At 47.6% G+C, this 27,441-nt stretch overlaps 2 protein-coding genes across 4 annotated transcripts; one reads left to right on the top strand and one right to left on the bottom strand.

Moving 5' to 3' along the window:
- Positions 1 to 107: 107 nt before the first annotated feature.
- Positions 108 to 11,779, bottom strand: LOC101768466 (mitochondrial pyruvate carrier 4). 3 transcript variants are annotated; one of them, XM_004957915.3, is made up of 6 exons: positions 10,681 to 10,831; positions 8,546 to 8,664; positions 8,030 to 8,128; positions 7,851 to 7,903; positions 573 to 646; positions 108 to 485 (listed from the first exon to the last, which is right to left on the bottom strand). In XM_004957915.3, exons 2-6 carry the CDS (start codon positions 8,595 to 8,597, stop codon positions 434 to 436), a joined length of 330 nt encoding a protein of 109 aa, XP_004957972.1. In that variant the 5' UTR covers positions 8,598 to 8,664; positions 10,681 to 10,831; the 3' UTR covers positions 108 to 433. The 3 variants fall into 3 exon arrangements, with proteins under 3 accessions (XP_004957972.1, XP_004957971.1, XP_004957974.1); XM_004957914.3 differs by lacking the exon at positions 10,681 to 10,831 and adding an exon at positions 10,343 to 10,673; XM_004957917.3 differs by lacking the exon at positions 10,681 to 10,831 and adding an exon at positions 11,642 to 11,779 and having other exon boundaries at positions 119 to 485.
- A 6-nt stretch (positions 11,780 to 11,785) lies between these two features.
- Positions 11,786 to 14,579, top strand: LOC101769685 (G-type lectin S-receptor-like serine/threonine-protein kinase At2g19130). Its single transcript, XM_004957918.4, has one exon. The coding sequence runs from the start codon at positions 11,822 to 11,824 to the stop codon at positions 14,294 to 14,296; it is 2,475 nt and encodes an 824-aa protein (XP_004957975.2). The 5' UTR covers positions 11,786 to 11,821; the 3' UTR covers positions 14,297 to 14,579.
- Positions 14,580 to 27,441: the final 12,862 nt, after the last annotated feature.

The following is a 27,441-nucleotide window of genomic DNA, read 5'->3' as shown; positions in this document are numbered from 1 at the left end:
AAGAAAGGAGGAGAAGATTCTCCTCTGCATTTACTTTCCAGAGGTAATAACATGTAGCTTCAGATTCAAAACGGAGAGGTAACTGACGGTGGGTTGCAAGACTTGGCTTAGAAGAAAATGAGGTTCCAAAATTTGGATCGATTGAACATCACATGAAAAAAAATTCAGAAGCTGTTTCATGTATCTGCATGATTCTTAACAGGTGCACAAAAGGCTTGATGTATCTGCATGATGCTTAACAGGTGCACAAAAGGTTATTACCTACATTTTTTTTTGGTGAATTCACATCGGATCTGTCATGAGTAGAGAACAGAAGAAACAGGGAAATAAGCAATGGATTCCTATCTTGGCTCCAAAGCTGTGTGTTTCTCTTCTCAATCGATTATTCTTGTTTGTCGTCATCATCCTTCATGCGGTGCAGTGGCATCCGGCATCATCCTTCAAGCGACGGGGCAGTTTCCTTCTCATCAGAAAAGTAGTCTTGCCTGCAAAGGCAATCAACATGAATCACTTGTCTTACCCTTATGAGCCAAACAGTAAAATGTGAAACACCGCATGGTTTTATAACATACCTTATTTTGCGTGAAAGCTGATACAAGCCTGTACCGGCCATTGCAACGTTAACACTGAACAGGTTCCAGTTTTTCTGCAATATCATGACATTAGGAATCAACAAGATGAGCAAGATTAGGAATCAAAACAGCATCTTGAATGTCATTTGGGATAACATTCCGATGGCTCTCGTTTCGCCTCGCTCCCCGCGCTCCCCGCTGAGCGCCGCCCCCGGTCCCCACGACCACCCCTCACCGGCGGCCACTCCGGCACCGGTGACCACCAACCCCACCTTGGGAGGATCCCCCTCCCCGTCCCGAAGACTCTCCCCCCGTGCGGAACCCTTCTTCCCCGGGGGGACCCCCGGCGGTTGTGGCAAGCAGGTCCGATGGAGGGACGAGTCCGGATCTGACTCGTCCTCCTACGGAGGATCCCCGCGGCCGTCCTACCGCGACATCCTCTTATCCAGCCCGCCGCCCCCCCCACCCGCCAAGGCCCCCCCTCCATCCCGCCCCTCCGCGCCTCCCCCGTGCCTCCCTCCCCCGACGAGGGTCGTCGCCCCTGGGCCGCGAGGTGCCGGCCGCCGCCCCATTGGGCGCCGCGGCCAGACCTCTGTGGCCCTCGAGCCCCCTCCACGAGGCCACCACCCCCCGGCGGTTCGATCTGTAGTCGCTCCTCCGCCTCCGCCCAATGTTGCAGCGGAAGAGGGTTGGACTACTGCGGAGAGTCGCCGCACTCGGTCCAGGAGGCGTCGGCGTCAACGTCGGGCGCAGCGCCAGTTCTTGGAGGCCCTCAATCCCCGGCCAGCGGCGAAGGGCATTCCGCCGGAACTCAATGGCCGATGCCTCAACTGCCTTTCCTTCAGTCACCTCATTGCCCAATGCCGTCGCCCCATTCGTTGCTTCCGGTGTCACGGGTTCTGGCACCTCGCCCGCGACTGCAAGCGACCGCGTAGCCCGGCCAGCTCCGCCTCCTCCGGCGTTGGGGACGAGCGCCGTTTCGTGCGTGCCCGGCGGGATTCCCCTCCGACGCCTCGTGGGCGCGACGCCAGCGGCCGCACTCCCTCACCGCCTCTCCCTGGTGCTCGCTCGGCGGACGCCCCGGCCCCCCGGGCGGTTGCGGGGGAGGGCAATGCTACCTCCAATCCGAGTGGATCCATGTTTGTGTCATCGCGGCAGCAGAACCCGCCGCGGCCCCCGCTTCACGAGGGGCCGTCGGGCTCTGGCACCCCCTCAGATGACGACATCGGCAATGAGCTCTTCTTCAACGACTTCCCTCCCGGTCACCCTGATTACCGCCCCGGGGAAGTCACCTGCTTCCTATCCAGAGATGTTGCGATGGATGCGGAGGAGGAGCGCCTGCGGTTCTCTCTTCTGGCTGCGGCTCCAGGTGCTCCGGTGGATCTGCCGATCGAGGGATTTCGCCGCGCGTTGGCTGAAGTGCCGGTGGCTGGGTCCGACAACTTCTCGGTGCGCCAATTCTGGCCTGAGAGTTTTCTGGTCTCCTTCACGTCGCAGCGCGCCAGGGATGCGGCTATGGATGCGCGGTTCGTGCAGGTTGGCGACCTCCGCTTCTCCCTCCGCCCTTGGACACGGCTGGTCCGGGCGAACGCCGGCTCTTGCCTCTTTCGAGTGTCTCTGGAACTGGATGGCATCCCCGCGCACGCCTGGTGCGCCCGCACAGCGAGGAAAATCCTGGCTCCTGGATGCTGGGTGGAGCGGGTGGCGTCTGCTCCCGGCGACGAGCTGAATCGGCGGACGTTGAAGGTACAGGGATGGACTGACGACCCGGCCCGCATCCCGAAGCGATGTAGGCTCTGGATTGCAGAGAATGAACAGCAAATATCCTACGACGACCTGGAGATGCAGAGGATTTGGGGGAACCTTCCGCCTTATCTAAGGTTGAAGAAGGGACTGTTTTACGATATTGTCATCCGGCTTCGCCATGTCGCGGACTTCCGCTCGCGCTCGCCGACTCCATCCCCTCCGTCCAGCGATGGGGGATCTGATCGTGATGGCGACCCCGACCGTTTCGCCCCTGGAGGGGGCGGAGTCGGACCGAGGTTGCACGGCTTCCCCACGCGGCATGGTTTCGAGGATGGCTCCTTCTTCGGCGGAGACAACATCACTGCTTCGGGCTCCGGCACCAGGCGTGTCTCTTCGGCGCCGCCGCCGTCTCGGACGCTGCGGCGGCCTGAAGCCCCTGTGACGGCGGGCCCGGCGACGGCCTCTGCTCGGCCTCAACCTCTCATATCTCTTCCTGGAGAGCCGGACCCGGATGTGGGCGCGTCTGGCCTCTCTGTTCGTTGCAAGTCGCCGCCACTCCCGGATGATGCAGCCCTGCAAGGTGGTGAGCACCGGGAGCATGATCGCCGTGACAGGCGCCCTCCGGTGGACCTCTCACCCGACTTGTTCCCGTCCACGTCGTCTTCTTCACTCCCGCCTCGTGATGATCCAATGCTGCTTGAAACTACTATTGTATCTCTGTTGCCGAGGGACCATTCGCCGGCTTCGGATGCGCCGGGAGCTTTGCAGGCCTGGGAGCACCCGACCCCTTCCTGCACGTACTCCAGGCGTCCTCGTCGCTCGCCGGTGTTGCTGGCGGATCCCTCTCCCTCCGAGCAGGTGCCGCCGACGCAGGAGATGACTTCGCCTCCAGACCCTCCATCTCCCTCTTCCTCCGCGGTGGCGCGGGCGAGAACTGAGGCCTTCCTCCACAGTGTTCGAATGCCCCTGGACCCCCCGCTGGCGGATTGTCCCCGGACCCAGATGGCGCCGCCCATTATCAAGGAGACTCCCCGCCGTAGCAACCGGCTCGCCACCAAACCGCTCAATGCTGCGGTTCGCCCCTCCCGCAAGGGAGAGATCCTCGCCATGAAGAAACTGGGAGTTCTGTCCCAGGATGCTGATGACAACTGCGCCACTCCCCGCAACTTTGATAAGTTTCTATCGTCCTCTGTGCAGCCCCAGCACTTTGCTGCACTCCGCGACATCCTTCCAATGGCTAATGGCCTCACTGATGCCCAGCTTCGGCACCTGGTGAGCCAATCTGAGGTGATCAGCGTCTAGCGCTGCGCTGCTGTTGCATTCTGCTGACTGGGGCTACGCTTTTCTAATGGAAGTTGCAAACATTAATATGCTGGTGTGGAATGTCCGCGGTCTGAATGCTCGTTCCCGTCGCGATGCTCTGCGCTCATTGGTATCCGACTCGAGGGCGTCTATTGTTTGTATTCAGGAGACTAAATTGAGTGCTATCACACCTTTCACGATTGCTAGCATGCTGGGCGGCTCCTTCTCATGGTTCGACTATCTGCCGGCCGAAGGAACCAGAGGAGGCATTCTGATTGCTTGCAAAAGCCCGGATGTCTCTGGTGTGCGCCTGCATAGGGGGCGTCACTCTTTAACCATCTCAGCTCAAATACAAGGCCATGACTCGCCTTGGACTCTGACTAACGTTTACGGACCTCAGTCAGACGGTGAAAAAGCTGAATTCCTCGACGAACTGCGCTTAGTTCACTCGCTGGCATCGTCCAGGTGGCTTGTTGCGGGGGACTTCAACCTCATCTTAAGAGCATCGGAGAAAAGCACTTCCAACGTTAACCGTCGCAATATCGGCCGCTTTCGGAGCTTCGTGGAGGATGTCAACCTGAAGGAGATCTACCTCCAGGGCAGACGATATACATGGAGTAACGAGCGGCAAACTCCGGTTCTGGCACAACTTGATCGTGTCCTCGTGTCGGTGGATTGGGAAGTTTGTTATTGCTTTGCAACACTTCAGGCGCTATCGACGGATATATCAGATCATTGCCCACTTCTTTTGGCGTCCAACGCCGGCTACCTCCCCAAGCGTCGCTTTCACTTCGAACCATGGTGGGTTCGATTGCCCGGCTTCCTTGAAGCTGTCCAGGCGGCCTGGGATGGGCCGACGGCCACCAACGACCCGTTCATCTCCCTTGATCAGAAGCTTAAGAGGACATCCAAGGCGCTGCAGCAGTGGAGCGGTAGAAAAGTGGGGGATGTCAAAGTGCAACTCATGACAGCCAGAGCTCTAATCCTGTGGCTGGACCGGGCGCTGGAGGTCAGGCCCCTATCATCTGAGGAAGCCCATTTGAGGGCTCAGCTCAAATGCAAAGTCCTGGGCCTCTCTTCCCTTGAGCGCACCATCGCACGCCAACGATCCAGGCTTCTCTTCCTAAAAGAGGGTGACGCCAATACTAAACTATTTTACCTCCATGCCAGTCACCGCACGAGGAAGAAACATATAGCTAGACTCGAGCACGATGGGGTCATTGCTATCACACATGATGAAAAGGAACTACTGCTATACAATTACTTCAGAATGATCCTTGGAACACCCTCCTCCAGAACTGAGGCTATTGACCTTGCCTCACTTGGCCTACTGCCACTGGACTTGGAGCCCCTGGAAGCTCCATTCCCTGAACAGGAGATTTGGCGAACCATCGTCGACCTACCTAAAGAGCGTGCCCCTGGGCCAGATGGCTTCACCGCGGAGTTCTATAGAGCTGCTTGGCCGGTGATCAAACGCGACATCCTGGCCTGCTTTGACGCGTTCTACCATGGGGCTTGCATCCAGTTGGGCCGGTTAAACAGCTCTCTAATCACACTGATACCGAAAAAACAAGATGCCATCTCACCTGCTGACTACAGGCCTATCAGTCTGGTGCATAGCTTTGTGAAGTTAGTTACGAAGTTGCTTGCTAACCGGCTTAGCAAAGAGCTCCACAATTTGGTGGATGTTAATCAGAGCGCTTTTGTCAAAGGAAGATCCATCCATGATAATTTCAAGTTTGTTGAGCTTGCTGCGAAGACTCTGTACCGAAAACGAAAGCCAAGTTTGCTAATCAAGCTAGATATATCTAAAGCTTTTGACACGGTGTGCTGGCCATTTCTCCTGCAAGTCCTCCAAGCGAGGGGCTTTGGGACTAAATGGAGGGACTGGATTTCTGTCCTGCTATCTTCGGCTACCACCAGAGTGCTGCTCAACGGCTCCCCCGGTCGACTAATTGACAATGCTAGAGGGTTGAGACAAGGCGACCCCCTTTCGCCGATGCTTTTCATACTTGTCATGGAAGTTTTGCACCGGCTCCTCAGGAGGGCAACGGAGTTGGGTGTCCTCACCCCTCCTGCAGATAACACCATCTGTCATCAGTGCTCGTTGTATGCTGACGACGTGATCATCTTTGCACGGCCTGTGGTTAAGGATGCTATTGCTATCAGAGGGATTCTGGATTTCTTTGGTAATGCTTCTGGACTCCGTACAAACCTGCAGAAGTGCTCTATTGCACCAATTGCATGCGGTGATCAGCAGGTTGAGAGAATCCGTGGCATCTTTCCAGCCCAAGTTGTAGGTTTCCCCATACAATACCTTGGTATGCCACTGTCTGTACGGAGCCTTAGGAAGAATCAGCTCCAACCTTTGATTGATAAAGTGGCCAGCAAGATTCCGAACTGGAAGGCACAGCTTATGAATAAGGCGGGGAGGATGACTGTGGTCCAATCGGTTCTGACGGCCACCTGCACATATAACCTTATTTCTCTAGACATCCCAGCTTGGGTCTTCCAGGAAATTGACAAACTCCGGAAAGGATTCTTGTGGGCTGGTAAGCCGACTGCCAATGGTGGGCAATGCCTTGTGTCTTGGCCAATTGCCTGCCGCCCTAAAACAGTGGGGGGCCTTGGTATTCAAGACCTCCGTCGGGCTTCGGTGGCTCTGCGATTGCGCTGGTTGTGGTTCAAGAGAACTGACGATCGGCGACCTTGGAAATGCTTGGCCAACACCCTGGAAAAGAACAGCACCTTGAAGAAAGCCTTCCAGATTTCCACTAGGGTGCAATTGGGCAGTGGGAACACCGCACTTTTCTGGGAGGATCAATGGTTGGACTCCCTATCCCCCTGCATTCTTGCTCCTGATCTGTGCCTAATGGTTAAGCCTCTTGTCAGAAGTACAAGAACAGTGGGGTCTGCCCTCAGGGAGAAAAGTTGGATCCGGGACATAGTAGGGATACTAACAGTGGCTGCAATTGCTCAATATGTTCAGCTATGGCATGCGGTATCCAATGTCCAGTTACAGGAAGGAGTTGAGGACAGGATTGTGTGGCGCTGGGAGAAGTCAGGCTCATACTCGGCCAAGTCAGCGTACAATTTCTTCTTCGTGGGGTCTGTTCAATCTCCGGTTTTCCGATGCATTTGGCGTGCATGGGCTCCCCTCCGAGTTAAGCTCTTCATGTGGACTGCTACAAGGCAGCGGCTCTGGACATCGGCTCGTCGGATGAAGCATGGGTTACAAAGCTGGGACGATTGCTGTCTATGCTGCCAAGAGTCCGAGACCTCCGATCACCTGCTTGCAACCTGCAGCTTCACGCAGCAGGTATGGTACGTAGTTGACCAACTGACCGGAAATGCCTCATCCTTACCAGCAGCCGGGTCTTCACTATTGGATTGGTGGTTACTCCGGAGACGAGGATTTCACGGAGCTAGTAAGCGAGGATTTGACACCACTTTCACCTTAGTCTCCTGGCTCATTTGGAAAGAGCGCAATAATCGGGTCTTCGCCGGAAACATGCAAAGGACACCGCAGCAGCTTGCGGATGCAGTCGCGGCGGAAGCGGCGACCTGGTACACGGCCGGGGCGCTTTGTCTCCATAGTGTCGGTTGGAGTTTTGTGAGCCAGTAAGGTTACGGCCTAAGGTTTCTTTCTTTGGTAGCCCCAGTACCCTGTAATCGACTCTATGCTATACTGCCCGTGTGCGTGTGCCCGGTATAGGCCCGCGTTGTATTATGCATCATAATTCTCTTCTTAATGGAATGATGCGCAGCTCTCCTGCGTATTCTAGAAAAAAAAAACAGCATCTTTTTTTTCACAATCAAGATCCAATAAACCCTACAGAAGTATGCCAGCTCATTTCGGATGAAGGATGGTTGGTTATTAAATAAGTCAGTAGAAGAACTAGTACCATGAAGTTATTCAAGTATCTGTTCATAACTGTAAACTAATAGTTCTTTTCTGACATCAACACTGCATAACATGGATAGATGGGAAACAGAAGCGCTGTAGAGTAGTTAAAACAGATCCAACAAGCAGCTTTGCATGAACACTGATTAGAAAAGCATATGATAACATTACTGGAAGATAGATATAACTAAATCAATATCACAGCAGCAAGATAAAGGTGTATAATTTACAAGTTGAATTTCAGATGAAGATACAATGAACGCTGAATCACGAGTTCCAGAGAAAAATAGAGACAAAGGATTGTGCAAATACACGAGAGGCCTTACTGGTGTGATAACCATGCTGTAGCGTGTCCAAATGACTCCAGTGCAAGCCACAGCTGCATACAATTCAACAGAATAAGCATGCTATGTTCTCAGCATGGCATGAGGAAGCAAATCAAAGTAGTGGTCTTGTAATTCGAAAATCAGAAACAGGATGAAGTAATTGGACAGCTTAAACATACCAATTTGCTGAGGATAGGATATCTTTTCAGGTGGTTTTGCAAAGTCTGCAATGTTGGCGATGCTGATACCCCATTTAAATGTGGGAGCCCAGAAATGAACTGCAATAGAGAATGTTTGATTAAAGTCTCAGGTAGCAATTACTAGCACAATGCAGCATCTGATATATGCATCCCATTTTACTATAGAGGAACTGCAGAATAATATGGGCCGCCTGAATTGTTCCATGCTTCACAGTCACAAGTTAGATTACACTTGCCTCAATCAGTCAATCCAGACTAATGTAAGGCTAAATTCAATATCATACACCCAAGAATGCATCTCAGGTATGCCATGAAATATGCCATAAGCTAGCTTGAAGCCTAGAATGATCATTATATAGCTATGTGCGTGTAACGAGAGGAAAGCAGATAACCGTGATCAGAAATGACAAAAGGAAGATTACGATAAATAAGAATGCCATTGATCATGGATACAATAAGCGGCAAAAGAAAAGGAGCGATGTGGAGATAATTAACTGGTTTTGGGGCCAGCAGGATGGTTCCAAAAGGCTTGGAGCTTCGAAGCCATTTAAACTAGCACACACTTTTCTGTGCTTTTGAACAACCTGTTTACAGTCACTTGTTCTACTGCTCCCCTGCAAGCAAAAAAATAGAAGCATGGTTATCACCTTCAACATATGAGAAATGTCATAGAAATAGGCATATAAATTTCTGAACACCCATTTATGGCATAGAAAAACTCGAGCAGAGTATGATAACGCAATAACTTGAATATCTTATCATATGGATAAACCATCAGGACAAGGATATCAAATGCATGCGATACATTGTATGAATGCATCATGGTACATGCTCCTATAACACAGTCCATAAAAAAAAATGTATACTCACCTGATACCATGAACTCAGAACACAATCAGCTCCGATTTACAATGATTTTTTAAAAAAAATCAAACCGGTCACTATATAGATTTGGAATCGTTTTGATATAAGTTTGCAAACAAAATCCAAACGCTAAAACAGAAATTGCAATACATGCACTTATATGTAGTTGGAGAATTATAGCTATAACATAACTCTAATTGGACTAAATGAGTTTTCACTGCAATAGTGACACCAATATCACTAAAATGGACATACAAAATAAGCACTCTATAGTAAAAAGACAGGAAAAGGCTGATTCCAAGACTTAATATACTGCAGTTTGTTCATCAACCAGTAATCAGAGCCTCTACATTATCCTTGTTGCTTTCCTGAACAAAGGACATCTTCTTGCTCACCATTTCAATTTACAAATTTCTGGAGAGGCCATTTAAATACAGGGTATAAACAGAATCGAGCAGAATATGCTAATTGCTGATGCAACAACTTGGATATCATATGACATGGGTAAACCATTAGGGCAAGGAGATCAAAGTCGTGTGATATCAGGAATTCAGGATACAAAAAAAAAAACTTGACCTGCGGGGGGTAAGACAGCCCCCGGGTTTTTTGCTAAGAAGACGACCTTCTCACACAGGCAGAGAAAACCCCCGAACCTCTGCCCCACCCTTACACAAGGGTCCAAACCACCCACAGCTACGACCTGGGCCGGGCCTTGACCTTTGCTTTGGTTACGGTGACAGACGAGGGGATTTTTTTAACCCCAGCCTTAAATTCTTGCTCCCACGGGGAGTCGAACCCACGACTTGAGGAGTGCTTCTGAGGCCATCTAACCAAATCAGCTAGAGACCCTTTCGCTAATACATCCCATGAGGAAACAGTGTACTCATCAATTGCCAGGAACATCAAGCACAATCAGATCGAATTTACCTGACTGAAACCTTGTTGAACCAATGATAGCTATATGATTCAGAACCATTCTGATATAGGTTCTATAAATACAAGTTAACTGCTCAAGCAGAAAATGCAATATGCACTGCTAACAAGTAGTTAGAGAACTCCAGCTAGAACATAACTGGTAGTAAGAATGAGTTTTCACTGATACAATAACATCAATATATCAGGACAATGTCACAAAAAATCAGAATTCTGCGCGAAGGAAAAAATGGACAAGATTGATTCAATGACTACATAAATACTTATGCATGTAACTCAACAAGTGGATCAAATAAAGTCGGTAGGTTGTTCATCATCCGGCAATCGTAGACTCAGTCTCATTTCTGTTTCTTTCTCGACAAAAAGGGTCGCTTCCTGCTTGCCATTCCAATTGAAATTGCGCTCACAATAATTCAGACACAACCCAGCACATTCCAAGCGCCACGCGAATTGCAAAACGGGAACGAGTCCAAATGGGAGGGTTATAGGACGCACGGGTGAAAAGGACGGCACCGGCGACGGGCTGAGAGGGGGCGGGTGGTGCCGGCGACGTGCTGAGCGGGAGGAACCAATACGACGGGCAATCCCGAACCGTGGCCGGATACGGATGGCCGCCGGCGAGTCCGGGCGCGGCGGCAGGATACGGCGGAGACGACCAGGGGCCCGGAAGGATGGGGCAGGTCGAGCCGTAGAGGGATTGGGGGAATGGCCGAATGGCGATTGGTGATTACGCTCGGATCTGACTAACGAGGGAGGAAGAAGAAGACAAGGGTGGGCCGGGTCTCCCTAAAATGACGTTTCCAGAATTGAATGCATGGAAAGAGAGTGCTCACAGATGCATGCTTTTGACAGGCGAGTTAAGGAGGACCGCGACCAGACTGCCCATCGTCAAAGCTCGGCCACTCTCTTCTCCAGCTAGTCTGTTGCGCCCAGCCACCCCACCAGCTTTGGCTCTCTAGCCAAAATATCTCCTTTCCGCCTCCATACAGGATATTCGCTGGAATTTCACATGAATAAGTTTGATTCTTACATGACTCGTTAAAAAAATACTCTATGTGCCACATGACAGCATTATCATTGAGTAGAGATAGGCACCCAAAACTCTGGTGGCGTGCTGCCATGTTCTCTTGTCTTACCGTGCCATTCTAGAAGACCTTATCTGAGAAAGCAGCAACATCACGAGTGTTCAGGAAAGAGGCCACCAGATCATATGTTTAACTTTCTTTGAAAAAAAAAAGATCAAAGATTGAATAATCAGCAGTCCAAACCGGAAAATTTAGCAAGTATTCGCAAGAGGACAAAGTCTTCAAAACATTTTTTTTTGAAGAGAGGTCTTAAAACATACGCCGTGAACAACCAGCCTCGTTAAACTATTCAAGCAACCCTGCCTTCAGGAGCTTTAGCCGCCGCCGCCGCAACAAGTCAGCAGCACTTCTCCGGCTTCAAACCATTCGCTTTCTTTTTTTCTAGAAACGATAGTTTCAACCAACGGTCAGTATCATAGCAGACGTTGGCGTTTCTGTTCAATCACAGGTATGAATCAAGAAAATATCAGATAAGATAATGTAAGCCGCCTACAGCTGTAGAACGACCCAATTGAATGCGCTGCAGAAATCAATTAAAATGACCAGCCACTGTTTTCAGAAGACAAAAAAAATTGCATGCACCTTTCTTTCCTTCGAATTCATTAGCAAAATACCTAAATTTATTCTTGTGCAATCATTTTCAGCACATGACAGCAGTTATGTTAATCGCTCTTATCATTCCCACACCAGAAGGGCATTGGATGTGTACCTGTCAAAGACCATAGCTGCAATACCAGGTCAAAGACGCCACCTTTTGTATTAGTCCATGATGAAGTGGAGCATTGCTGTCCATCAAAACATCTGTGCCCAACCACCACCACCTTCAATTACTCCAGAAGTCCAAACTCCCCACCTCCCAAGCCTTGGCTGCTCCTTCGAGCTCCCATCCATGGCTCCTTTCTTCCTCCTCCTCCTACTCAGCCAGATCCTTCTCTGTGCAGCCGTCGACACCATCAACTCCTCCACACCGTTGTCCGGGCCGCAGAAGATTGTGTCCAAGGGCAACAAGTTCACCTTGGGCTTCTACACCCCAACCCAAGGTAACACCACCTCCTCCTCCAGCACCAGCAACTACTACATCGCCATATGGTACAGCAACATACCGCAGCAGACGACCGTGTGGACGGCCAACTCCGACGTCCCGGTGACAGACCCGACCACCGCAGCCCTGACCATCGGCAACGATGGCAACCTCGTCCTCCTTGATCGATCCAACAACCGGCTGCTGTGGTCGACCAACGTGAGCATTGGATCCAACTCCACCATTGCCGTCCTCCAAGATAACGGTAGCCTTGACCTCACTGATGCCAATTCATCAATAGTTTACTGGCGAAGCATAGATCATCCCACAAACACATGGCTTCCGGGGGGCAAACTTGGGCTGAACAAGACCACAGGGGTCAGTCAGCGTCTTGTTCCATGGAGGAACATGGCAAACCCATCTCCCGGCTTGTTTTCGCTGGAGCTGGACCCGAACGGCACAACACAGTACTTCATCCAGTGGAAGGATTCCAAAACTTACTGGACCAGTGGCCCTTGGAATGGCAATATCTTCAGCCTTGTGCCAGAGATGACGGCCGGTTACAACTACAATTTCCAATTCATCAACAACGACACAGAGAGCTACTTCATCTATTCGATGAAGGATAACAATGTCATCTCACGGTTCATCATTGATGTGAATGGGCAGATCAAGCAGGAGACATGGGTGTCCGCCTCACAGTCGTGGATCATGTTCTGGGCCCAGCCACGGACACAGTGTGAGGTGTATGCTGTCTGCGGGGCATATGGCAGCTGCAACCTCAATGCCCTCCCATTCTGCAACTGCATCAAGGGGTTCACTCAGAAGGTTCAGAGTGATTGGGACCTCCAGGATTTCAGTGGTGGCTGTAAAAGGAGAGTACCACTGCAGTGCCAGACAAATTCGAGTTCTGCACAAGCCAAGCCTGATAAGTTCTATACCATGACAGGTGTGAGGCTACCTGATAATGCTCAGACTGCTGTGGCTGCGAGCTCTCAAGACTGTCAGGTGACTTGTCTGAGCAATTGCTCTTGTAATGCATACACTTACAATAGTAGCGGCTGCTTTGTCTGGCATGGGGACCTGATTAACCTCCAAGACCAATACAGTGGAAATGGAGGAGGCACACTCTTCCTCAGGATTGCAGCTTCTGAGCTTCCAGACTCCAAAAAGAGCAAGACAGTGATCATTGGCGCAGTTGTTGGTGGAGTTGCTGCAGTTTTAATAGCCATTGCTACTGTGTCGTACTTCCTATTTCAGAAATACCGCCGAGACAGGACTCTTCGGATATCCAAGACTGCTGGGGGCACACTGATCTCCTTTAGGTACAGTGATCTGCAGCATGTTACTAACAACTTCTCAGAGAGGATTGGTGGAGGTGCCTTTGGCTCAGTGTTCAAAGGGAAGCTCCCAGATTCAACTGCCATTGCTGTGAAGAGGCTAGACGGAGTTCACCAAGGGGAGAAGCAATTCCGTGCTGAGGTGAGCACCATTGGGACAATCCAGCATGTCAATTTGGTCCGTCTACTTGGATTTTGCTCTGAAGGATCACGGAGACTGCTTGTGTATGAGTTCATGCCGAAGGGCTCCCTGGACTTGCAGTTATTTCCTGGTGAGACAACGGAACTGAGCTGGGCTTCCAGGTACCAAATAGCACTTGGAACAGCAAGAGGTTTAAATTACCTGCATGAAAAATGTAGGGATTGCATTATACACTGTGATGTCAAGCCAGAAAACATACTCTTGGATGAGTCATTTGTGCCAAAAGTTGCTGATTTTGGTCTAGCGAAGCTCTTAGGCAGAGACTTCAGTCGTGTATTGACAACAATGAGAGGAACAAGGGGTTACCTCGCACCTGAATGGATCAGTGGTGTGGCCATAACAGCAAAGGCAGATGTCTTTAGCTACGGTATGATGCTCTTCGAACTCATATCAGGCAGGAGAAATTCTGATCATGGTGAAAAGTGTGGATCCACCTTCTTCCCAACCTTCGCTGCAAGCAAGCTTCATGAAGGGGATGTGCGGAGCTTGATGGACCCCAGGCTAAATGGAGATGCAAATGTTGATGAACTCACAAGAGCTTGTAAGGTTGCCTGTTGGTGCATCCAAGATGACGAAAGTGCTAGACCCACAACTGGCCAGATTGTTCAAATCCTCGAGGGATTCCTTGACGTTAACATGCCTCCTGTTCCAAGGTCATTGAGAGTTCTTGGTGAAAGCCCTGATGTTATGAACTTCTTTTCAGATATATCTTCAAGTCAGGCTTCTCAGACACAGGACAGCACGACAACTTCCCAGACACACAGTGCTACTTCAGGCGGTTCACACTTCCAAAGTATATAAATCAGATAATCTGCACTTGGTTAGGGCAAATACTTGGAGAGTGTTATGAGTGAGTGAAGATGTACATAAATTAGAACCTAATATGCTCCGCTTTTGTACTGTGCTATGCTTTAATACTGTAGATCTAGTGCAGAGTGTAGTAACCAATATAACAAAGGGACCACTGTTGCATGTACACATGCAATCTTCCCCATTTGTCCTACTAAATGTAAAATTGAGTTGATGAGTTCACCTTTGAACCATATATTGGAATCTGAATATAGACGCTTTTTTGTTACAGTTATGTTTTTGACTAATTGCTCCTAACATCAGCTCAGGCGTGCGCATACTCTTTGGTGAATGAGGCTGAAATTATTTTTTTCTAAAAAAAGGAGGTACAGATTGATTTTTCAAAAATGAAAATAAAATAACAAAATAAGCAAGCGGACCCCAAATTTCTGTGCGAACAAATTCCGTGTTACTGTTTCCTTGTTTATATGAAAACTTAAGCATCCCAATCAATCAACTTCGATGAGATAGCCAGCTAAGTGAGGGGAAAAAACAGGGGCTATGTTTTGTAACATCTGAGTCGGGCATGTATTCTTTTGCTGATGAATTTCTATTTCCCAGGCTGAATAGCCACAGCCTGGCATCATTATAAGGATGGTAGCTGTAAATTACAACATCACTCTTGCAGTACGCATGATGATTTCAGTGTTATTACGCTAATGTTTCAAAGTATTGTTCATCACTCGAGTTGTTTCAAGATGTATGTGGAACCATGGGATCATTTAGAGAGAGATGAAGATTTGGTCAAGTTATTATAGACTCCAGATTAAGAAGAGCTAGTAGATTGTAGGCATGGAACAATGAGAGAGACGCACCCAACCTATTTTCTGAATACAATAAAGGACTGGACACAACAATACCACTGCTTCCACGATCCTCCTGAGAGGCTTACTGTGTTAATTGCACCAGGGTAGTATTTTTATGGCACTATTTGCTTTTGGCATAACTGTTAAGACATTCCAAAGGAGGACTTCATCTCAAAAGACTTTATCAGATAATGACACTCTCATCATCTATGACTATTCCTTTTTACAGCATTGCACAAAGAATTTCTCAGATAAACTGGGGCAAGGTAGCTTTGGTTCAGTGCTCAAAGGGTTGCTCCCAGACTCCAAACCAATAGCTGTCAAGAAGCTTCAAGGCATGAAACAAGGAGAGAAGAAATTTCACACTGAGGTGAGGGCTTTAGGGAAAATTGACCATAATATCTGGTTCACCTAAGTGGGTTCTGCTTGAGCAGAGTCGAAAGGCTGCTGGTGTATGACTTTATGGTGAACGGATCTCTAGATATCATCTTCATCTCTTCAAGAATGAGAAGATATTGGATAGAACACAAGATTCCTAGTCATTCTAGGTGTTGCAAAGGGATTACATTATCTCCACGATGAATGCCATGACCGCATCATACGTTGTGATATAAAGCCTGAAAATGTACTTCTTGTGCAGAATTCAGTCCAAAAGTGTCTGATTTTGGTGTGGCGAAGCTTATGTAGTTATGGATCGACATTTTAGCAGGGCATCGACAACTATGAGAGGAGCAATAGAGTATCTGCACTAGAATGGATTGGAGGTCTTCCCATAACACCAAAAGCAGATGTGTACAGCTATGAATGATGCTATTCGAGATAATTTCAGGCAGAAGGAATTCAAAGTTGATGGAGAATTGAACCGTAAGGTACTTTCCAGTGTGGCCACAATTAGGATAAGTGAAGGTGACATTTCTGAAATCTTGGATCACAGACTAAATGATGCGGATATTCAAGAGCTAGAGAGATCATGCAAGGTTGCGTGCCGGTGCATTCAGACCAATGAGGCTCACAGGCCAACGATCCAACAAATAGTTCAAATCTTGCAGGGCAAGATGTCAGTGTGGCCCCAGTACCCGTACTTCTACAACAACTAGTGGAGGAAAAATACAGTAATACCTAATTTAATTATTACGGCACTCATAACAGGACAGCACTGTAAATTTCTAAAACTCAAGCTGGGTGAAAATATAGAGCAGTACTCACCAATCAGTATGCTTATGTACTGCTATGTAATCAACAATATATTCCTGTTATTTGAATTTATAATTTTACCTTATTAAAGCAGTGACTATATTCCTAGAAGCAGTCAAATCACTTTAAGGCTGTAGCTCAGACTTCACTATTTCATCAGAGACAATTAACACGATAACACTGCACAAGTAACATGATCACTGTTGTCTGAATGCTTCAGTTTCTGGAACTGAATTGGGGTTATCTATCAACCGTGGGGCTCAGGCTTTTGTTTTTTGGGGAACATTCAGGCAAGTGTTGCCGCACCTTGCATTTCTCAAGGAACAAATTTTAGATTCAGGCATTTGTTTAGTTTGCTTTTGCACCGTGTGAAAGAAGCTTGGAAGCAACCTATGTCTGAATGGCTAGAGCACACATTGTAATTTTCTTGATTTTTTTGTCTCTTTTTTTGTCTCATAGGTTGTAGCTTTTTGTACTGTCCTTTTTTTTCAATTAATATATAATCAGCAGGGGTTTCCCTTCTGTTTCCTCAAAAAATAACACTGAACGTTTGTCTTGTTGCAATGCATATGGGCAGGGGGTATAGTCCCTTAAGTAAACTCAATAAAAATGAGAAAGGAGGCACATCCGGCCCGTGTAAAACTAATGCAGCTCTTAAGGTGTGTTCAATTGCTTCATGTACAAAGTTGGCAATTCTGCAGAATAGCCTCATCCTAGTTTGTATGGCAGGGCGATGATGAGAACTAATTTGCCCACATATTTTGCGCCAATTGTCAGGAGATTCACTGTGCCCACTCCAGCCGACATTTGCAAATTGCAATGTACAACACTAAAATTTAGCAACTAACTTTCCGTAGCAACAAGCAACTAGCAACCACGGTGGTGAAATCTGGGGCTCAAATTCCGCAGTTCTAATTGGACCGCACACGCGCAAACGAACGCGGGACAGGCACTGCTGGGAGGACACGATGGGTCGGCGAATGGAAGCGCAAAACTGGAAACATTGGGAGGATGGGACAGGTGGAGGGAGGCGAACCTTGGGATTCGGTTGGAGCGAGAAGACGAAGCGGGAGCAGGCGGGAGCTTCCTGCCTGCGGCGCCACGCCCCGCGAATGGCGCCAGCACCGCTGCTTGCTAGGCAACCGCCAACCGTCGCAACCGGCAGGGCGGCGTCGGCGAGCCGACGACTCCGGACGCGACGAGAGGTGGCACTGTGCGGCGGACCCACACGGTGCGAGAGGCTAACAGCGGAACGCCGCCTGCGGTGGGCAGGGGGAAGAGCTGGAATTTGGGTTAGGCCCTTCCAACAATAAGGCTCTATGTAGTTGCCCGATTTTGAACAACCAAAATCACCGTGCCAACACTTAACTACTATAGCGTTTCGTTTGTATTTATGAATTATTGTCCAAATATTGACTAATTAGGCTCAAAAGATTCATCTCGCAAAGTACAACCAAACTGTGCAATTAGTTTTTGATTTCGTCTACATTCAGTACTCCATGCATGTACCGTAAGTTTGATGTGATGGGAAATCTTCTTTTTGCATAGTGCCAAAGTTGGAATTTTGAGGTAACTAAACAAGGCCTAAGAGCTAACTGTTAGCTCAAAAACCGGCGCTTCTGACTAAAGTTCAGTCCAGGTCACATCAAATCTTCGGATGCTAATTAGGAGGATTAAACATGAGCTAATTATAAAACTAATTACACAGATAGAAGGTAATTCGCGAGACGAATCTATTAAGCCTAATTAATTCATGATTAACACATATTTATTGTAGCATCACATTGTCAAATCATGGACTAATTAGTTTTAATAGATTTGTAACCTCCATTTGTGCAATTAGTTTTGGAATTAATCTCTATTTAATACTTCTAATTAGTATCTAAAGGACTAAACTTTAGTCCGTGAAACCAAACAGACCTGAGATAGCACAAAAGATAGAACACCCAACGGGTCCTCCGTTTCAAATTATAAGTTTATTTTATGTTTGACCAAAATTATACGAATAGATATAAATGAAGAACCTAATGGTACTTATTTGGTATTATGAATGTTAGTACTTTATTCTATAAATTTGGTCAAATTTGTGTTTTGATTCTCCAAGAAAATCGTAATGACTTATAATTTGGAATGGTGGGAGTAGCTTTTATCACAGTTCTCCATGTTTTGCGGGACCCACTTATAAGCTATTTCTTAATTTGGCACCGTATCTGGTGGAAACCAGAGCCGTTGTGCAACCTTGGAAACTCTGAATTAAGACCACAAGATGCTCATCCAATGGATAGGATTAGAGATGTGATTAATTTTCATTTAAGCGCCCGCCAACCAACAATACAAAACGGTATTTTGCGAATCCTTCTTGGCCTCTGCCCCTTCTAAACCCCCCGCCCCTTCCATCCATCTGGTCCCTTCGCCCGCGGTGCTCCGCTCTGCTGGCCTGGTAAAGGCGCTATCGACGCCCCTCTGCCCATGGTGTGCCATCCTGTCGACACCCCTCCACCTGTGGCATGCTGGCCCATCGGCGCCCTCCGCTCGTGGCGTGCCGCTCCGCCCGGCATGGTTATGGCGCCGCCCTGCCGGCCTGTTGATTTGACGGCTTGGTGATTGAGCCGCCTTCAAGGAGCTTGTCAACCGCCACCCACCGCCGCCCGAGCGTAGAGATCCACGGTGGCTAGGGTGGTGCGGCCATGTCATCGGAGATGGGTGGCGGCTCGGTGTTGTGTATTGCCAATGCCAATTCTATCTTCTGTGTAATGCCTGAACTATGTACTGACTTCTGTGTATAATGCACTGAGCAATATATCCAATCTGAGCTGTATGAGATAGAATCTGAGCAATATGTACTGACTTCTGTGTATTGACTTCTGTGTACGGATGTAAATGCAATGACATTTATGCAAATGCATTGATCAAATAAATTGCAGTGAATTCCATGTCCATGTTGTATAATGCACTGAAACATTGAAAATTAGTAGCAATAAGCTAAATGATGTCACTAGTAAAAAAAAGTATTTACAAGAAGCATCTTAAAAGGTTACACGAACTTGAAATATCAGCCAATAATATTGTTTGGGAAATTGCGTGCATCAAGATCCCCTACTTGCTTACATTTTCCACACGTCCATTTACTTTTACCTTTACTTACAGTCTTCATCTCCTTGTTCTCCTTAATTCTTTTGCATCTCCCTTTCAACTTGATATCATTTGGTGGAAGTATTGTACAAAACAACAAAAAAATCATACAATACACATATTTTACATCTTTTCTCTCATCTCTTCATAATATAAATCAATGGTATCTCATTTGGCTTCTCGGCTCTAAGCACTTGTATGATATGACGGCATAGGATGTCATAGGACTCATAATTTACAGGAGCACCTACCAAACATGTTTGACTTGTTCAACTTAACCACTAGCTCTTTTCCAGATAGACTGCTAATGGTGACAATTTTTATATCTCACACTCTGTAATGCCTTGAATAATGCAATAGTCTCTTGCAGCTACGATTTGTCCCTGAAATTTACTGAAAACTTCATGTGTATATATCACACTACATTGCTTCTTCATGGCCCATGGTGTCATCAATTTAGGAGTGGTGTGAAGACTTATATTGTCGGCTTTCAACTACTCTTGGCGCTGGCACTCCAAAGCTGTGTCAAACTGAAACGAACCGGGTTTTCATTTCTGAAAGCCTAACTCCATGTATCCTCGTGATAATCCCTAGATCAGTAGCTATCACATATAGAACTCATTTCAGCATAATATCACATCCATACAATGATAACAATACAAGTTATTTATTACATCTCAGAATATGAGAGTACAATCTGGTACATGCCCCTTGGGCTAAACGACACAAATAAAAACCAACGCAGTGGTAACTAGCTTCTGGCGGTGCCTCTAGCTTCACTATCATCCCCACAGGCATCCTTGAGCGTAGCAGTCAGCCCTCAATCGTACCATCCATCGAAGTTGTTGTCAAAGTTGGACTCGTAACCTGCAAACGCACGAGCTGTCCCAAGGAATAGGACAGGTCCACGTCACCATCCGTATGCAAGCTTTAAGTGGCCTATGTCTAAGGGTCAAAAAGTAGACAAGGAGTAGGCTCGGGTTTCCTAAGCAGCAGCAAGCATAAAGATAAACTATATATCCATCATCCCAATCTCTCATCACATCGGGTCCACCTGCCTCAATGGGATCCCTATCACCAACATCCTAACTCCAAACTAGGTTCGAGGTGAAGACTCCCTCTCTTCGCCTCTCAACAACTACAGCCGGATCCTAAAGAAAAAGGGAGCAACTTCCCCTCTTCCCGTCTGTAGTTGCGGCTCACATCACACACATGTAGCTAAAAGGGGAAGGTAGAGAATCCTAAAACAATGGAGAGTTGTGATGTCACATGGTTGTCCATGACCGAGGACGTGACTATACGTATAGTTTCAACTCTACAGAGCGTATACACCTGGACACATCTCGGGGTGAGCGCAAACGGTTCGTCGACCGAGAGAACATCACCCTATCGAGCGAAGAACCTGAGAGTTACGATACCATCCTGCAACCAAGCTCGGATGCGATCCCCTGTAGTGGACCACCCTAGAACTGTGAAGCACTCCCACCAGGGCCAATCAGAGGCAAAAGCAAATCAGGGGGCCATAGGTCAACACCTTTTCCCCCTACACTGATAGTCTATCTTGCGGCAGGTATGGTACCGCACTTGCCAGTCTTGACTCGGACCTAAACCCATACTTCGGCGAGTGGCGTGTATGTTTAACATATTCCCGTGAAGCATGGCGACCCACTCGGTTTCAGACCGGGACGAGCTCCTAACTTCCACAAAGTGACTCCACCACATGAATCGCAACGGTACCCATAATAGGTATCACCACCAACTCATATGCTCCTCAACCATGTACTCACAACAAGTACCAAATAGGGAACGTCCGAGAACGAACCCAAGCCCCCAATCCAAAGATTGACTAGTGTAAAGCTCACCCTCGTCAAGTATTCCAAAAACACCTTCTCCTGCCGGTTTTAACCCCACTCACGCCAAGAATCCTATTCACGATATCCTATACACATGCAAGCATTGCACATCGCAATATAGTAGTATGGTAGTAGGTCAAGCAAGGATTCAAGGCATAAAATAAGCTATGCATGGTTCATCATCATCATACGAAGAAATAAAGCACTAGCGTACTAGTAGCAATGCCTAATGGGTATTCAAATCGAATGGGCGTGAACCTGAGTAGTCCTCCTCCTCGTAGTGATCCTTGAACGGCTCCGGCTCCGGGTTTAGCTCCGAGTCTTCTTCCTCCTCATAGTGATCGTTGAACGGCTCCGGCTCCGGGTTCAACTCCGAGTCTTCAGCAGCTCCTAATTACGTGATTATCATAATTACCAAGGGTCTATTTGCAAAGAAGAACCAAAAGAGAACCAAAGAAGACCAAAACAAAAAAAATTCTTATTTGTTTGAACTCATGATCTGAACGAGTCGCACATACACCCTAGCACATGTTTCTTGATGCTGAGGACATCCCTTAAGCGCGGCCGATTTTCTAGCATTTCGTATTGGTTGTCTTGCATTTCTAGTAAGTTGTTTAACCGTTGGCATGTCGTATGTTTATAGAAAAAATGGATTGGTTTAGCTCGATCTTAACCTGATGATCCATCATCATGAAGTATTTCTATTTTCTATAAAATAGCATAAAATCCAAATTTAGGTTTGAAATAAATTTACAATAAATCCAGCCACGACCAATCCTTAAACATTTCTGCAAAACACATTGGATCAGTATCGCAATGCTCGTTAATCATTTCATCCTTTCAATCTTGGTTCCGTAGGAGCAAGTCCAAGGACTAGTCTATTGTGTTCTTTATGATTTTAGAAAAATTATGAAATTGGTTTCATAATTTTTGGAGTTAAGATGAATTAGTTATGAATTTTTGAAGTTGAAATCATTTTCAAGATTTTAAAATAATTTGCGAAAAATAGGAAAATCACAGGCGTGACACGTGGCAACACTAGAGCGTGCCACGCGTCTTGCTGACGTCATCAGTGGGCCCTGATGATGTCAGTGTTGGCCCGATCAATGGGTCAACGGTTAGTGGGTTCCACGTGCTGACGTGGCACCCTGCTAGCTATAGGGTAATAGTTGTAAAAGAAGCCAGGATTTTCCCTCCTTGTTCATTGGCACACCCCACTCTCCTCCTCTAAGTCATCCTTGTTCATCCACCATAAAGTCATAAAAGAAGCCAAGATTTACTTCCTTCTTTTGCTCAAGTTGTGCCTCAAACATTTGTGCATCTGCATCCTTGATTTTGGTCCTGAGGTCACGGTAATAGTTTTGCAAATCCCTCAGCGTGTACCCAACATTCTGAAACCCACCCTCACTAACATGGAGAAGTCTATATGCCTGTGAGGTGCCAATGCTAGCCTATGACAATTGAACAAAGCACTCTTTGCCCTGTCACTAACATTATGGTTGGATCTTAGCAAATGCCTCTTATCTGGTGATATAAAACCATGGCTGTGCTCCTCAACCATTGAAGCTATCCGATTTTTCTTGTCACTGCCAAGCTTGACAACAATATGTGCCTCACAACCACATCTGGTTTCCATCATATTATGTGTCTTTCTCTTTTTTTCCGGATTCATCAATAATATTTTTTACATTCTCCTTTCCGTACCCTTCCCTTGAATAATAATACCGCTTGATTAATATTTCCTCATTTTGCTTCTTGTGCTGACCAACACGAACAGAGAAACCAGCTTCATGTGCATACGATTTGTAAAATTTCTCCACATCCGTGAGTGTATCAAACATCATTCCAACCATGGGCTTCAAATATTCTTTGCAATGGGTGTAAATAAACAACTCTGCGTGATTATATTGCTTACACACGGCGCATTGGACATCGGAGCGCCTGGCAGCATGGAACCTTCTTCCTATGAGTCCTCCAACTTCGGCGTCGACGGTGATGACAGCATGATCCATGGCGGCAGCCTCAAAACTTCTTCCTGTAAGTCTGACATTGTTGGTGTCAATGGAGACAGAATCAACGGCGATGATGGGATCAATGGCAACGACTTGAGAGAGTGCGTCCGTCCGCTGCCCGTGCACAGGGTCCATGGCGGCGGCGTGTTCGGTCCGTGTGAGAGACGAAACGCCGCACGCATCGGACTCCATGGCAGGGGGGTTTGGAGGGGGCAGGGTCCAGGGGGGATTCGCAAAATATCATTTTGTGTTGCTAGCCGGCGGGCGCTTAAGTGCAAATTAACCCCATCTCTAACCCTATCCATTGGATGAGCATCTTGTAGCCTTGATTCAGAGTTTTCAAGGTTGCACAGTGGCTCTGGTTTCCACCAGATACAGTGTATTATCTTGTCTTTCCATCAGATTCGTTCTCCTCCATGGCTCCATCTAATTCTTCACGCAGACGTACAACAAGAACATGGAGTCAGAGATCGCTAGGAATCTGCCCAAGAGACACCGGGTCTCCGCTGTTCCATCCTTTCCCACGCGCATCACACGATGCCAGCCGCTGGCGAGGCCGTCCGCCGTGCTCCCTGTCGCCTCGCGCGCCAGCCACCACCACAGTCGGGTCACACACGTCTCGGGCGTGCTGGCCGCTACCACCCCACCAGCCTCGGTGAAGTCGGCCGCACTACGCTCGCCTTGCGCGGTGATTATGCTGGCCACCGACCCCGATGAGGCCGGCCGCGCTCCGCCCCGGCTCGCGCGTGCCAGACCCGTGGCCGCCCCACGCTCCGCCCCACCTCGTGCCCAACCCCGCGACCGCCAGCCCCGACGAAGCCCGCGCTCAAGCTCTGCATCACCTCGCACGCCGATAGCCCCATTCTTGCGTCCTTGGTGATGCGAAGGGGCGGAGAAGAGGAGAAGCGAGACACGGAGAGAGAGGGGGTGTGCTAGCAGGCCCGTCGGACCTCGTATTCCGTTCGAGCTAAGCGTGGACGTTTTTCTCTCTCCGGGTATTCTCTCTCGTAACCAAAATGCTGATGTGGATCTTTATGAGCTAGCTGACCTGTCTGTCCTTGTTGGAGGAGACCTTATGGGCCCGCGGACACTGGGATGTTCGTCACCTGGGCCATATTTAGCCCAGTGATGTTCCTTTCTTTTTTAGTGCACCGGGCTGGAATATTGCTCTATTTCATTTCATCGATTTGATTAGCATGCATGGGCTGCTGAGTGCTGGTCTCTAAAATCATAGCAAACTGCCAAACTAGATCGGATCCCTGTGAAGGGCCTCAATTATTTCCATCATCCAAATAATTTTTCTTAAAAAAACTTCCCTATTCTCGCAGACAAAACTTGCAAATGTTTTTCCACATTACCTAAACAGTTGCGTAGCATCACAGATGGATGCCGCTTGAAGGGCCGATGGTGTCATACCCTTATTCTAAGACCAAACGATAGATTTTTTTTTTGAACGAACCACCGATAGAATATTCAGATACCTTCAAATCGACCGATGCGTGTATACAGCAAGCTCATCTTTTCTAGATCCAGCGTATAGGGCACCCGATGTATTCTGCACATGGAGCCCTCATACCTGTTTGCCAGGCTTCTAGCTTGTTACTACGAAAGCATGCATCTGAACGAGGCGCAATCTCGATTATTTTATGGCCAAGTTAGTACGATAGTTAAGACATGAGATGAAAGAAGGTAACTTGATTAAGAAACATTGTATGGGTGTCTCTATGATCAGGTACCTAATGTTGATTCAGGCTTGAGCTGAGGATCCATTTATCTGTGATCACACTAGTTTAGATGCAACTCTGCACTCTGAAGCCACAAATTTCTTAGAACCATCATCTTTTGGTTGTCTATTTCATTGAGTAGACAAAACAAGATCAATTCATATACGGAAAATTCAGGTATCAATTCACCATGATTCTGACATATTTTCGTAGAAAAATTATGGCCCGATATGTAGAGTAACTTGTAGCAACTTTATCCATCCATGATGTTTTTGCTAATCGGTAATATGTTTTTCACACTCTAAACTGTGAAACGGTTGGGCAGATAGATGCCAGTGGGACTCCAACTTACTATATAACATGTATAATGATGGTTTCACGTATATATGACTTTTGTGGAAAGTTTTCCAGAACAAAAAGGTTCATATGATGATATGCACCAATTGGAACAGAGATATCTGCTGCAGTGCTGTATGGGCTTTTTCTGCCTTGGGGAATGATTATGAGTCCAAAGCAAACTTTGAATGAGTAATAAAAAGTAGGCAGTTTTTTTATCAAAAAAAAAAGTAGGCAGTTTGGATATTGTTTGTCTAGCAGTTTTGTGAGCTTTACCGAAAAGTAGAAATCATATTAATCTTCAGTATCAGTTGTACTGCAGTAGTTGTCAAAGTTATTTGAGAAGAATCATGTAAAGGCTTGTAAGTTGGCAACCAATATTCAAGGACTCCGTGCAAGTTAAAAAGATGGATCGGTGACTTTGTGTCTGAAGACATTATAGAAGGCACCTTGACAACTAAAGAGCGACTGAAAGACCTCTACATGGATGGAAGGCTGGCAGCCTGGCACTATGGAAGCACTCATGGTGAATAATATTTTAATGGCCACAGAGCACAGATGTAAAATATCAAATCTACCGCAGCCTGAATGTTCTTATATGGTCTGAGACTTTGTTCATTTTGTTAACTGCTGCATGCAGTCCAAACATTCTTTTACTTTTGCGCTAAGGTTAACTGCTCTCCGCACCTAAGTCTCATTTTAATGGAACTGGGGCGTCATTTTGCGATGTCCTGTTATTCCAAAAAAGCTTTCACTAACAGAGACACGCAGCTGAAAAAATAGTATATGCCCTTTTTTCTTCCATGATTGAGCCCATGATCTAGCTCGTGCGACTCACAGCACCCAACTAACCCATAAATAACGAGTCTTAGATTTTGGCCATATAAGAGTGCTAAACCATTAATCTTTAAGCATAAATCTCCATCACGCTACCTAATAATAGAGCCATTAGATTCTCCTCGTTTTGTGATTAGCACGTGAATTTGTAGCCATTTTTCTGCAATCAATTAGGTCAATTTCTCTCATTTCCATCGGTCAATCGGCACGCGAAATTATGTATCTCCTGGTCCTGGGTACTGGTACTTAGTAGATGTGTTTGCCCCAATTCAGATCTGATCTCAACCGTTGTAAGCTAGCTAGAGAGATTCCTGACTAAAAAAAAGATCCCTTGCTGGAACACAAACGGCAGGCAGGAACATGCAGCACGATCATGATCAGAGTAAACAAGTGCAGGCACGCAACAAGTTGTGCTTAAACTAACTGGTCTCAGATCTGGGAGGTGAGAAGTGAACAGACAAACTGCGCCAGGAATATATGGTTTTCTTAGTCCCCCTTCCATGTTCCTCACGGTGACAAGATCTAGTTTCCCATGCCGATGCCGATGCCGATGCTGATGGTAAGGCTGCTGCGTGTTCAAGACAGATCCGATCATTGCAACCACACAGTCCACTTGCGCAGGTTGCTCCAAGATTAAAAACCGAAAGAAGAGACAAACCGATCTCCTGTTTCCATCTTCCGATCGGCAATGAGCCAGAAGCTGACTTTGACAGAACTCCCACATATCGAACTTACTGTTCCAGTTAACAACCAGAGGTCCAGAGCACAGCTGGGTTAACGAATAGGCCTGACAGTGTGCAAAAGAAAAAACATGGCTTCAAGCCTCCATTTGCAGTCTTGCACTGCGCCGCGACGTGCTCGCCGTGCACTCCCGTGAATTCCGGCCGTTGCCTTGCTGTCCGATACCTCGCCGGATCACATGAACAGGAGGTGACTGGTGAGGAGTTCCCGGTCCACGTTTTCTGCATGGATGCTGGTAGTTTAGTTTGTAGACACACCGCCGGATCGACGGATCCATCGGCCATAGATGGTAACAAAGACCTGGATGCATTTCGCGGCAGGTGTGTGTACAACCTGTGAACTGCCCCGCAACCCGGCCGGCACGCCCCCCAGGCCCCCTCGTGCATCGACCCGGCAGCCGTCGTGCCTCCTCCTATATAAGTGCACAGCTCCTGGCCTCCTCCCGTCGTGTGCCACTGCACT

The sequence above is a fragment of the Setaria italica genome, chromosome II, assembly GCF_000263155.2.
Source record: "Setaria italica strain Yugu1 chromosome II, Setaria_italica_v2.0, whole genome shotgun sequence".
Lineage (NCBI taxonomy): Eukaryota > Viridiplantae > Streptophyta > Magnoliopsida > Poales > Poaceae > Setaria > Setaria italica.
This window is presented reverse-complemented; position numbering and strand designations above follow the sequence as displayed.